Source organism: Caretta caretta, chromosome 22 (assembly GCF_965140235.1).
Source record: "Caretta caretta isolate rCarCar2 chromosome 22, rCarCar1.hap1, whole genome shotgun sequence".
NCBI classification, from domain to species: domain Eukaryota; kingdom Metazoa; phylum Chordata; order Testudines; family Cheloniidae; genus Caretta; species Caretta caretta.
Window position 1 is genome coordinate 9759061 of NC_134227.1, and position 13992 is coordinate 9773052.

The 13992-nt window shown below is 44.4% G+C and overlaps 1 protein-coding gene across 4 annotated transcripts in view; it reads right to left on the reverse strand.

Annotated features, from left to right (window-relative positions):
- Nucleotides 1-1557: 1557 nt before the first annotated feature.
- The window catches only part of ETS1 (ETS proto-oncogene 1, transcription factor), a 122251-nt gene continuing 109816 nt past the window's right edge, over nt 1558-13992 (reverse strand). For all 4 annotated transcript variants that reach the window (XM_048827424.2, XM_048827422.2, XM_048827423.2 and 1 more), the window contains 2 exons: nt 9120-9238; nt 1558-7929 (listed from right to left, as the gene is read on the reverse strand). In XM_048827424.2, the coding sequence (XP_048683381.1) occupies nt 7714-7929; nt 9120-9238 (335 nt within the window). In that variant the 3' untranslated portion in view covers nt 1558-7713. The remainder of the gene's footprint in view (nt 7930-9119; nt 9239-13992) is intronic.

The window sequence follows — 13992 nt, forward strand, 5'->3', positions numbered from 1 at the left end:
CATGGCACTCTGTATACTCAATATCCATCTTCCCTTTATCCACTACATTGCTGGCACTAAACAAATATGAATAGTGTAATCTCAAGTGCTGTGTCTAATCCAATTCTCATTAACTCAAGCAAATGAACAGCCATCATGTCCCCACTTTAATAGACGTCCCTACTAGGGGTCTCTTTTACTGCTATCCAAAAAGATTTTCTTTTTTCAGTTTAGGAAGTGACATTGTCAATATAACTTCCCCGTAGCTAGAGCTGTGCATTTATCTATTGACGAGCCTAGTTAAGGGTGAAATGCCCTTCTGTGTGAAGGCTCACCACCAGGCCTGCAAGCCAGATGTTAAGCGGTGTATATGTCTAGCGCTGACTCCTCTATGCTGGGGTGAATATCGCCCATCCATGCACGGTAGGGTTGGAATATGACCTCAACAGGGCACTGAGGAGGGGTTGGATTCCTCATCACCCCACTGCATTGGTTAGGCAATCTTGGGTCCGAGGGCATAGGACCAAGTGCCTGCTTCATGTCTGTAAACCAGTTGGCGCTCAAGGGAGGAAAAGTGGCAAGTGTTGCAGTTACTCCGTGCAGCAGATGGAGTACTTCACCTCCAAGACTTCACCTCCAGTCCCACAATGATTTGGCCACATGTTGCAATTTGCTGTCAAGCTAGCCCAGTAGAGCTGCTTGAAAATTTACAAAGAGAACAGTTGTCCATTGGACAATGCTGATTCCATGGTATCAAAATGATTTGCGGGAATAGACTGAACATACACCTTTTGTCCCTGTAGAACAGGACCCGGGATGTGGCTGTTCCCTGAGTAGGGGACATCATGGGGAAGAGGCGAGCGGGCAGGTAAATGGGTAGGCCGTGAGAGGCCAGGTCTGAGATGGAGGTTGGAGGCAGAGTTGCGTAGGACATTGATGGCAAGGTTGAGGAGTGATATGGGGTATTATCAAAGCAGAATTTTTAATTGTACAGAAGATGTCGACTTTTTGTTCTGCTTTGGAATGAAAGGAAATTTCGAACTCTTAGAATATCCCACAGAATGGAAATTCTGAGTCTTGGACAGCTCACACCCGGCAACAACTTATTACACAGAAACGCCCTGGACCAAAGAGGTAGCTGGGAAAGCGTTGTGCCTTTGAGGGGGTCTCTAAGTCACAACATCTTAGGACTATTCTAGCAGTTGTGCACCTTACAGGCGACCTCTTTGCTGAGGACTCAGCATAACATCAGTATTGTGTGACTTACGAGATTTGATGCTTTTCTTAAAGCCACAGCTCCTGGAATCCTGTGATTACATGAACATTTCAGCTTTCATTTAATGAAAGAAAAATAAGTTTCATGCCCTTGCAACTCAAAAATGTGACTCTTAAAGGCTCAGAAACCAGAAGGAAATAAAAAGAACCCCCCATTTATTGCTTGTACAATCTCCTTATTTTTATGACAATCTCATGATATTTTGGTGTCTGAATCATGTTGTTTGAACACCGGCAATACCACGAAAGACACAATCTAACTCCCTTCAGCAGGACAGGGGAGAAATAATCACGCCAACACCATACCTTTATGGTTTTTATTTTATTTCACATGGTTTAAAATACAATATGAAATAAGGCTACAGTATATAAAAAATTCTCCATCAAAATGATGTGCCAGCATCAGCAATTAAAACAAAACCAATCCCTCCCTTAAGAATCCATGTTCTGAGGGGAGATTTTTGTATTTTTTTTTTTAAAAAACACACACAGACACACACACACACACTGCTACATCTCTAAGCTAGCTCAGTTCTGTTTTTTTTTTAAAAAAGCACCTGCTTTTTCCTCTTTTTTTTTTAATCTTGCTCTTAAATTTTTTTCACTTTTAAAAAATATAAATTATATGAAAATACAAGTTGGAAAATAGTTGAACAGCACAATATAACAATTTTTTTCTCTATGTTTATCAGCTTAAAAAAAATCCCATGTGTAAAAAACAAAACAAAACAAAACAGACATGTTCTTTTACTGAGGCAGCTAATTCCTGGAGATATTCCATTAGAACACATATGTATACCTATATTGAGCATGGATTTGAAATTCTTTGGAATGTAGACAACAGCTCGACTGATGTTCTATAGACCCCCTCAGAGAGACGCATGCCAAGGAAAGCACATTTGCAGTGTTTAGAATGAAAAGAAACTCAACAAGCTCTAATAACCCCACCAAGGTCACCTCCCAAACAGCGATGCTCAAAAAGTGCAGGGATTTGGATGTGTCCTAAATTTCAGATGCATATTGGAAGCTTTTTTTCTTAAATATCTTGACATTGGGCTGGAAATCTCCTGAGAGAAGGTTAAATTTCAGGCCAGTGATGAATCATGATAGAAATGTACGGCTGGAAGAGACCTCAAGAGGACATCTAGGCCAACATCCTATGCTGAGGCAGGACTAAATAAACCTAGACCATTCCTGACAGGTGCGTGATTAACCTGTTCTTGAAAATCTCCAATGATGGGGATTCCACAACCTCCCCTGGAAGCCTGGTCCAGAGTTCACCTATCCGTACAATTAGAAAGATACTCCTAATATCTAACCTAAATCCCCCTTGCTGCAGATTAAGCCCCTTACTTCTTGTCCTTCCTTCAGTGGACATGGAAAACAATTGATCAGCATCTTCTTTATAAAAGCCCTTAGTATATTTGAAGACTATCAGGTCCCCCTCAGTCTTCTTTTATCAAAACCACGTATAACTGGGTTCGTGTCCTGTTAAGAGTGGACTCTCACAGAATGATAATAGTCTTCTGGACAGAACCCAGAAGTGTAATTAGTGTAAAAATGATGCACACACATACACATGTGTGTATGTGATTCTATTACACACAAATGTATAGGTGACTTTTGTATAGGTGATTTTGTGTACTATAATCAGCTACACATACACAGCGAGAGATGGGCAAATGCTGTAATGAAAAAATGTCTGTAGATAGCTGTTCAAATTTTTTAAATGAATTCGCTTTGACTGAGGTCCCTTTTCATGATCTTTCCAGGGCATAATTGTACTGGAAGAAAGCTACTTTTAAACAAATGTCGCAGAATATTCCCAACAAGCAAACTTTGAATTCCCGATCACGAGTATTCAACCATACAAAGAATCCTGCCTCAGCGAGGAGGGGATGGACTAGCTGACCTCTTGAGGTCCCTTCCAGCCCTTCATTTCCAGGCTTGTAAGAATTACATGCATAGAATTAGGCTCATCCAGTTGGAAAAATGGGCCCATATCATGTGACTTGGGTGGTGAAGCGCAATATGCTGGATATTAAGTACCCACCGTGAACTCCGAGATCAAGAATTAGTCATAAAAATATTTGGAATCAATTAACAGATTTGAGAAATTCCACAACAAAAAAGATAGGTTTCAGAGTAACAGCCGTGTTAGTCTGTATTTGCAAAAAGCAAAGGCGGACTTGTGGCACCTTAGAGACTAACCCATTTATTTGAGCATGAGCTTTTGTGAGCTACAGCTCATTCAGTGGAAGCTCACGAAAGCTTATGCTCAAATAAATTTTTCAGAACAAAAGAGAAATTAACTGAATTAAATCTGGTTTAAATATTTGTCCAGGGTACAATTCACCCCAGTCCAGAGGGGCCAGTACTAGACACCACTTAACCCATCAAAATAAGACTTGTGCTGGATCTTTGCACAGAGGTGAATTGCAATCCCAGTGCATGCTCTCTTTCACACACATTATATAGATATTGCGTGTATGTAGGTTAACCAAACTTTTTCACACCTCATAAAAGATGCAGTTGGAGGTTTAGGTGCAGGTACACATTTGGCCTTAACTTTATCTCATCTGGGTCACACATCCCTGTTCAATAGTCAACATGCATTTAAAAAAAAAAATCTGCAAATTTCCAGTGTATAAACAGCACACTGTGCTTTCTGTGACCGTGTCTAGCCTAGAAGGGGGGAAAGCAAATTGTGAGTCAAGTCACTACATGTCACCAAGGCTATTCTGTCTGTCGCTTGTTGCATTTACACGCAGGTTGCAATCTGGATGGCAAAGGGTGGTGAGTAAACTTGGCAAAGCATTGGTAGGAGCATGTTGGCAAAGATGGCACCATTCATTTTGTAGCCCTTCTAGATCGCTTTGAGAACATATCCCTGCACGTTATGGAAACAGATTGTCTTGGGTAGAAACAGCTTAATACAGAAAATCTGCCGGCAATCAACCCTCGTGGAATGAATGAGTTGATCAGGTCTGGCAGAAATATTGGGGGTCAGCACATGAACCCCCAAGTCCCAACTGTTCATAGTAAAGTATTACTGACTGACTTTCTACTTGAACTGAACTAGGGGACCCTGCACTGTGACCAACCCCAGGGGACAGACACTTGCTGGGTGGGTTAGAAGGCAGAAAGAGTGCTGGGATGGTGGGACATCTGCCCCAGTCACTAACACCCTTTACAGGAGTAATCCTGTAAAATAAAAGGTGATGATTTAAGGTCTGGCTAAAAACTGCCCAGAACGGACACTGTAAAATGTGAACCTAGGGGCACTTTCTATGGCTCTATGGAACGTATAAGACCCTAAAAGCCTAGGAGAATTGTGTTACCAGTTGAGAATTGAAAGAGTCCATCTAAAGAGTCACAGGCTACTCTCCTGCTTGGATTTGGGGCCGGTGTATTTCGCTGGAATCACCTCTGGTTCAAGTGGTTCTCTGCCTCCCTGGAAAACAGAGTCTGAAATCTTCCTCCTTATATATCTTCTCAGAAGCGCAAACTAACTCTCTGCACTCAGCTACCACCAACTTTATCACTCAAAAGCTCCATCAAGATGCCTTCAGCCTACTCAAAGTGCAGGGAGCAGCCTCACTAAGCCGTCCCACTACAGCACAGCCCACCGTACATAGCTATAAATCAGTCACCTTCTGGACGGGCGTTTGACTTCACCTATTCTCTCTTTGCATCTAGTTTTTAGCAGGGAGGAGGAGCACCTGGCCTACAGCAGCACATCGGCATCTTCCTTTGCTTCCTCCAGCTTGAGCTGAACTCCAATCCCCTTTTGCAGCAGCCCTCCTCTCTCACTTCTGCAATCTCTCACCTGCCACAGCTGCCAGCCTCCCTTTGCTCAGGATGCTAGATGAGAACTGCTCTTTCAGAAAGCAGACTGTCCTTTCTTCATTCAGTGCATGCTCCTTTCACCTTCCTTCCATCCCGCTTTCCTTCATCTGCACCAGTCCTCTCTGTATGTCGGATGGGATCATGTCTTAGCCCCAGCCATGTGCTCTGACACCTGGACTTCCCTTGCCCCATAGCCACCATCTGCCTTCAACATTCTTGCTTTAAACGCCCCCCTAATCAGCTTGCTACATTTTTCCGTGTGTTCAGCTTTACATCTACCAGCCTGCTAAGCCAGGCTAAGCTCTCTGACACGCTGGGGCTGACTGAGTTTCAATCAAACAAAGCTTGCTTAAAAATGAGCTCCCTGATATTCACAGGGCCTGAACACATGCTGTTCTTGTAGAGTCCAATGGGAGCTCAGCACCTTTGTGTCAGGGCATCATCTTTCCACAGAACTCAACTGACAGCCTCCCATGGCTTCCTGTTTGACCCTGCCCTCCTATACCACAGTGCTCAGGCTACGCAGAGATGGGAAAACAGGAAGCAAACTGGATGTTCAGACTAAATACAAGTGTGTTTTTAGCAACTTTTATTCAGAGCCCAGTTCTGCAGACCTGATATATGATCTCCCATTGTTCTAATTTCCCCTGCATTGATCTACAAAGTCTCTCCACCCTCCTAGTCTCTGTGTTGAATCAATACAGAGCTTCAGAAATTAGTTCAGCCATTAAAGAAAATATATTCGGTTCAAATATTTAATACTGTCCTTACCAAAAAAAAAAAAAAAAAGATATATTTAAAGTCGAAAGCCGAAATCCTACAGTCAGACTGGCAGAAATTTGGCAAGACGGGAGGGTCATGGAGCCCAGGCTCCAGCCCGAGCCCGAATATCCACACGGATATTTTTAACCCAGCGGTGTGAGCCCCAGTCAGTTGAGCCAGGTTCGGAGAATTGCTCCTGCAGGAAGGAGCTTGTTGTGCAGATACATACTCCGTGTGTAAGCTGTATCCACACACTCCGGGCTCAAAGGAATTGCTAGCCTGATCCAGCAAAGCAGTTAAGCACATGCTTAACATCAAGCTCATGAATGGTCCCCTCACTTCAGTGGGGCTATTCATGAGTTTAACCATGTGCATGCGAGTTTCACTGGACTGGGCTTGCGTGTTCAGCATCTTGAGGGATTGTTCCCCATTTGTGAGTCTGAGTTTCCATTTTGGATGCGCCTAGAATGGCTGGCCGTACATTATTGCAGGCAGCACTGCTCAAAAATGGAGGGAAAAATCATTGAAAGTTTCCAAATCATCCTTGTTTCACTTTTCATTGTTCAAAGTTTTTCATGATTTTTTTTTTCCCCGAACACACTTCTCCATTTTCCCGTCAGCACTGACTGCGTTCCAAATAGGAAAATGTCAAACCTGAACTTCTTTGCTCAGCTTAGTCACTGGGTGGGATATTAAAAAACAAACAAATTAGCAGTTACTTCAAAGTGTAAAACATTCCTTTTACCAAAAAAAAAAAAAAAAAAGAGAAACCCACTTTCTGATTTTGAAAATGATACGTGAAAATGTCAGCAACATTTTCGATACATCAGAAATTTTTAAAACGTGGTTTTGAAAATATGGTGGTCCCCAAAAGATGTTTTTTTAACAACAACAACAACAAAGTTTCCTTTTGAGAAATTTCATCCAGCTTTAGCAACAAACAACAGAGCAAAGTGCATGGGGCTCAATGCAAATGCAAAGCATCCTCCCAGAATTTTTGGTGACTGATTTGGCACTTATTTTCCTTCACATAAGATTCAGAGATCATAAGTCAGAGCTCTACACTTCTCCAGTGGGGTCTACATAAACTTTTTTTTTTCTTCACTGTGATAAAACTCTCTGCTGGCATAACAGAAACATACATACACACACAATATTGCAAGACTGAGATAATCTTAGAGCTTAAGACTATTTAAAAAAAATACTGGCACAAAATTTAATAAAATAAAATTTTAACAAATAATAATTAAAAAAAAATCTTGGTCCCTCCTAAAAAAAATCTGTTCTTTGTAACAGAAAAATAACCGACAGAAAAGCAAAGTAACAAGAACTGTTCTTGTTTTTTCCTATGTCATCCTCTCCCACAAAACAGGAAGTTCCACCTTCCCTTTGTCCCTCCCATCAATAAAAGAACCAATCGCATAATCCTTAGGAGTCTTGTCACTTCCTGAATTGTCAGTTTGTTGCACTGGTAACACAGTAATCAAGGGGATCTTTTTGTTAATAATATTTCCAGATGGTGTGAGATGGGGAGGGATTATTTTAATTTTTTTTTAAGTGAGCTGTATTTTTCTGGCTTTCTTAAAACTAAGAAATTCACCCCCCAAAACCTCTCTGAGAACTTTCAGATAAAAAGTTCCATCTTTCTTCTCTCAACCAAACATTGCCAGATTCAGCCAAAAGCTTGACTTTGCCCACCCCTCCTCGCCCCATCAAAAATGTCTAATTTGAGTTGCTCTTGAAAAAAATATAGATAGATATTTAACTGCAAAAAAAAATTTTTTTAAGGTCTCGTCGAATCTCCACACCGACACGACGCAACCTTCCACACAGTCTGGCTGGTCCGATTCACTCATCGGCATCGGGTTTGACGTCCAGCATGGCATGGAGTTCCTCGGGCGTGTAGCCCAGAAGGCTCTGCAGGTCGCAGACAAAACGGTACACGTAGCGCTTGCCAGCCGTCTTGTGGATGATGTTCTTGTCGTAGTAGTAGCGAAGCCCACGGCTCAGCTTCTCGTAGTTCATCTTGGGCTTGTTTTTCCTCTTGCCCCATCGCCTGGCAACCTGGAGGAGGAGGAAAACAAAGCTGAAGAAGGGCTCAGAGATTGAGTGTAGATATTAAAATAAGTCTCTTCCTCCTGGCTCGGCTGGGTGATAAGGGGCTGGGAGCTCCTGCCGCTGGGAGAGCTAATGGTGATATGTTTTTTCTCCCCCTCGTCATGAAGAATGGACTCAGGGAGGAGTTGAATGCCAGCATTTGCAGAAGGCCAGCGGATCAAACCCCTCCTGGGCTGTAGAAACAGCACCCATGGACTCTGCTGGGGGATCATGAAGTGGAATCAGATGAAGACAGGAGATGGGGAAGGGGATAATTTTAAGCTCTTTGGGGCAGTGGCTGTCTTTTTGTGCATACGGCGCCTAGCATGCTTGGGGCCTGGTCCACGCCTGGTGGCCTCTAGAACTGTGCAAATAACATTGACGGGAAATAGTGTCGGGGAAAACTGAAAAAAAAAAAATTCAACATTTTTGGCAAATCAAGAAAAATTGTTTCGGCTCCAACAAAACTTTTTTTTTTCCTTTTACAACATTGCAATATTTTGTTTCAATTTCAACCATTTAAACCATTTTGACTCGTTTTTCTTTTTTTAAATATAAGGAAAGGACGTTTTGAACTGAAAAATGGAAACGCTTCATTGATCTCGGAATTATCCTTCCTCCCGACAGAGACGATTTGGCAAAAATGACACAACGTGGTGATGCCTTTTGCTGTTGCGGAATCTTTATGTTTCGCCCCCCTCAAGTCCCAACTTTGGTATGAAATATTTCCCCTCGCTTCTGGGTGCCAATGCAATACAATTAATAATTGCTCATTAATACTCAGACTTTCATGGGCACTCTCTAAACCATTGATTTTTCCAGAAATTACTGAGGGAGCAACACCCTGCTACCTTAGTCCCCTCCACAGGATCATACTGACATGACTTGTAGCATCTCAGCCAGGAAGAGAGAGGGCGTAGTTTATTCTCCTAAGCATTTTCAGTGGCCTCTGATCAGTTAGAATCGTAGAATATCAGGGTTGGAAGGGACCTCAGGAGATCATTTAGTCCAACTCTCTGCTCAAAGCAGGACCAATCCCCAATTTTTGCCCCAGATCCCGAAATGGCCCCCTAAGGATTGAGCTCGCAACCCTGGGTTTAGTAGGCCAATGCTCAAACCACTGAGCTATCCCTCCCCCCAGTTATAATGGGCCATACCTCGTCTGGGTCTGAGAGCTTGAATTCCCAGCCATCACCTGTCCAACTGATGAAGGATTGGCAGGACTTGTCGGTGAGCAGCTCCAGCAGGAACTGCCACAGCTGGATGGGTCCACTGCCTAGGAACGCAAAGAAGCCACAAGTTGTTAAAACCAGGTGAGCCGGAATGCAACAGATGCAAATTTCTTTCCACCCAACCCCCTCCATGGGAAGACACACGCAAGCAGATGAATACAAAATGTGTTGAGTGTTTGTTAGTATAGACAGCACTGGGATCTGTGACTCTGGTTCTGTTATATGCTTCACCCCTGACTCGGACGCCTTCAACTCCCTTTCTAAACTCCACGGATGCACTTGAGGCCTTTTTAGACTTCGGGTTTCTTGTGGCAAGGCCTATGATTTCCTCTGTGTTTGTAAATTGTGCTTAGCACAGTGGGAGCCTCATCTGGAATGGGGTCTTTGTGTGCGACCTTAATATTAGTTATTAATATTAAGAGGTGATGTTCACTGTATACAAAAACTGACATCTCAGGGGCCTACAGGAGCAGTCCAAGTGAAGATCTGAGCTGAACTGGCAGTTTGAGAGTTAACTCGTACAGGTAAAGCTGCTTCCTACTGCAGTCTGAGTGGAATGTTCAACCACTGGAATGTTTCACCTCAGTCTAAGTTACATAAAGAGGATTACTTCTTGGCATTAAAATAGGGAGGAATGATTTTTCTGCCACCGAAGCGCTGTCTTCTCTTACGTGCCAAAAAGCTCCCAGCCACTGCTTGAACTCCTACACTATCACACGCTGCCTCCTGACCTTCACATTCTGATCCATGGCTGTGCACGGAGATGCGATAAAGGGGACATAGGTATGAAAATTATTTGGCCTCTCTCCAGGACATGTCGCTGCAGGAACCACCTACATAAACTCGCGGAGAACAAGAGGCAACTCAGTGCAGCTGGCACAGCTATTGCTGCAAGGAATAGGGTTGGCTGGGCAGGTGGGCACCCGGGAAGCAGGAAGGCATTTCTAATGGGCGCGGTAATAACATAACAGAACGGAGGGTAGGCAGAAGGTGGTCTCACAGGTTAGCATCTTGAATAATTCAAAACTTAGAACTAGAGCCTCTGCAAGATTGGAGTGGGCAGACTGACACTAGGGTCTTCTGCACAAAAGGAGCTTGTATATTTTCCAGCAGCGTCCTAGCACATTGGAAATGGAATCCCTCCCAGCCATGACATCCTGAAATCAGCTGGGCCTGGATCCCTTTGTACACTGTGCAGCCTGGAATCAGCAGAAGAGGAGAGCATGCATTATCTAACCAACTCCTAGCTGGCCAGAAGCAAGTTCCCCGGTTGGTTGTTCTCATGATCTATCATCATTGATATGGAGGTGAAGGGTCTGTGGGTGAAGTCTCCTGTGTTATATACATTTGAGTCATAAAAAGCTATTTGCTTTGCAGCTCCATTGTCTTCTAAGTGCCATAAGGGTGCTAATTTTGGCCATCAGCTATTTGTCAAGAAATGCCTCAGAAATGGCAATGTACACATGCATCTGCTGTCAAAAACCTCCCAGTGGTCATCTTGTGGACTTCCCTGTTTCTTTAGTACCAGCTGGCACTGTGTGGTGTCCACCTGTCTGCAGTGTGCAAGGTGGTGGCTTTAAACCAGAACCGTCTCTTGGTGACTAACTTTTTCCGTCTGTGTCGGGGATAACGATTCTGGGAGGAGAGCACCACTCATCTGATCAGCTGAAAACAAACAAGCTGCTTGTCAACAGCGATCAGATTCCCAGGGATGCCAAATTCTCCTTGCCCCCAGAACTGATTTTCCTCTAGGGGGCCTCAGCTGTACTTGGCTAAGGCTGGACAGTTAATTTAAAGGCACTGTACTTCCTGTCTATTTGCATTGTATCTTGCCATGCCTCAGGGCATCTGATTCCTACGTGCTTAAGCACGGCTGATGCCAAGTACGTAACACATTGCCGTGAGAGATTGTGGCTTTACACACTTTCTGGTAGGTTTTCACTGGATCAGTCACACGCTGAGTGACTCCTAAATACTGATCTCTTCTTTTCACTCATGTCCCAGCCAAAGCCAAAATGGATGCCCTCAAGCCAAAACCTGTCTGATTAGGGCCACACCTAGAAGACTGTGTTCAGCTTTGGGCAACATATTTCCAGCAAGATACTGACACATCTAAGAGGAGCTCAGAAAAGGGCAACGATAATGATCCAGGGGATGACTTGCAAGAAAAGAATTAAATATATAAAGCTGGGTTAGGCAACAGCTAAGGTGAGGGAAAGGAGAACAGACTGACAATGGCAATGGGTGTAAGCCTGAGCTGGCAGAAGGAGTGGCTAATGGAACAATGGGATGAAGTTACTGGATGACAGTTCACGCTGCATGTCAGGATAAAATTCCTGCCAGTGGGAATGGGAGGATGCGGAATAATCTCCCAAGGGATGTGATGGACCATGTCCTATTGCCTTTAGAGTCGTAGATTCCAAGGCCAGAAGGGACCACTGTGATCATCTAGTCTGACTTCCTGTAGAACATAGGCCAGAGACCTGCCCCCCAAGAATTCCTGCTGGAACAAATGCAGATCTTTTAGAAGAAACATCCAACTTTTGATTTAAAAATTGCCAGTAATGGAGACATTTAAAACTGTTGGAAACTAGACAAACCACTAGTAGAGAGGGAACCATCCTGCCTGGTGACGGGACAGACTAAATGGGACCTAGTGTGTCTTTTCTGGCTTTAGAGCCAATGGGCTCAGTTCTGATCTCACTGCAGTCCCATCTTGGTGTAACCCCAATGACTTCAGTGGAGCTACTCCTGATTTACTAAGGTGTGAGAGCACATTGGGCCATGAGAACAGAGGTGCAAAAAACTACCATGGCAGCCAGCCTCAGAGCCCAGGTCTACAGACTCTGGCTCACGCTATGGCACCTCTTGCTGGAGCTCAGACGCTGAGACCCACATATCAACTGACAGAACTAAAGCTCCAACCTGGATGGGAATGTCTACACTACTATTCTTAGCACCTTATCGTGAACCTTGTGAACTCAAGTCTGGGCTCAGAGAGCTGCTGCTGTGGGGGTATTTTTGTTAGCTTGTTTGCAGCATAGATGTACCGTGATAGATTCCTGACTATCCGCTAGCTATTCTTTTATTTAAAGAGTATCTGAGTGATTCTGAGACTCTTGGTTATCAGTGCATTGATATGCAAACCAAATCAGGTTCATAGTGTCTATCTTATCCCAGACATGAACAAGAGAAATACGACATTCTGCAGGGAAATATGTGAGCAAACTGTCCTCGGCAAGGCTTTGCCAAATATTGGCTCAGAGGATTTTGTTACACACTGTCTATATTTAGTAGGGATTGAGCAGCAACCATACTTCCCAGAGCGCTACACTGGGGAAGCTCAGATAGGGACTTTGCAGCTGCCTGTATTATAATGGGCTGATCCAGATGCTCCCAAGCTTTGGGGATCCCAGCTTTGCCACTCGAGCGTCTTGCTAACATTCTGAATTACAGCTCAGGGGGGTGCACGGGTAGAAGATTAATTCATCCATCTGTAGTATGCCAGCCAGGCAACGTAGGTGGATGCTGCTGAGGCTGAGCAAAGTGAACAGATTCTAGCCCCAAAGAGACAGAGAATTCCCCTTGTGGATGGGGATGTCCCAATGTCAAATATACCAACCGAACCAACTTCTGTGCCTGCCACTGTCACTGGGGAAGGGGAAGTGCCGGGGGTGAAAGAGGCAAGGAAGAGCAGGCCAGAGCAGATGCCTCTACACCAATGCTCCCGTACAGTAAGTTAGAGCAGCTCCTTAGCTGCTCTAACTAATGTCTGGGCAGGCTGACACTGGGATGCAGAGTAAAAAGAAGACCAGTATCTCCCTATCCTGTTGATTTCCCTTAACCTTTGATGCATGTTCCAATTAATGGGAGGGGCTGTAATTAAGCATTCATTGAGACAAGTGATTGCCCTGGCCTGGCACATCACCAGGTCACACCAGCTTTAACGAGCACTTTCGAGGCTTTCCAAGCTTCCAGAGAGAAATTTCTCTAACCTTAGGCCAAGGAGCCCCGTGCAGTTAGCATGTTCTCCTCGCACTCTGCTGCCAGCTGGCATGCAGAGGTGCAGGGAAGCCCAGCAATTTATCACTGTAAGCGGCATGGAATCACATGGCGCGGCATCCTGCAGGATGTTTTTTTCTTTTGCTGGAGGGAACGCTGTCCAATGGCTAGCGCAGAGGACTAGGAGTCAGGCTCCACAGGGTCGATTCCTGGCTGCCCACTGGAGGATCAGTAGTCTGAAAATGAACGTCTTTACTGCATGGCTCGCAAGCAGACTTCAGCTCATGCACACATGCACCGAGCCATACAGAAGCATCACAGCCCTGCTGCTGCTGGGGCAACACCTTGTTTGAAATGTCAGAGAGGCAACAGATGCAGGAGGCAGCAGGAACTAACACATGCTGCATGTCTGAGCCTGTGCGACAGAGCACAGCTCCGGGGAGACGGCATTATCCGGCACCACCTCTCTCGGTATTTGCATCTCTTTCCTAGAGAAGATTCAATTGTTAAGAAAGGGAGCTATGAGCACTGAGGACGTATGATGAATTGGGCTATACGTGAGTTACAGTGAGGATGGGATCTGGGATGAGCATCTTGGAGAATGAGGCTCTCATCTAGTCATGGAACAGGCATTAATAATGGGTGAGATTTTCAAGGGCTCAAGGGAGTTAGGAGCCCAGGAGCTGGGAACCTAACTCCCCAAGGCATTTTTTAAAATCCCAGCCAATAAGACTCAGCACTGACACGGCGTTACATTTTCAAAGTGCTGGATGGTGCAGGTAGCTAAGGAACACGT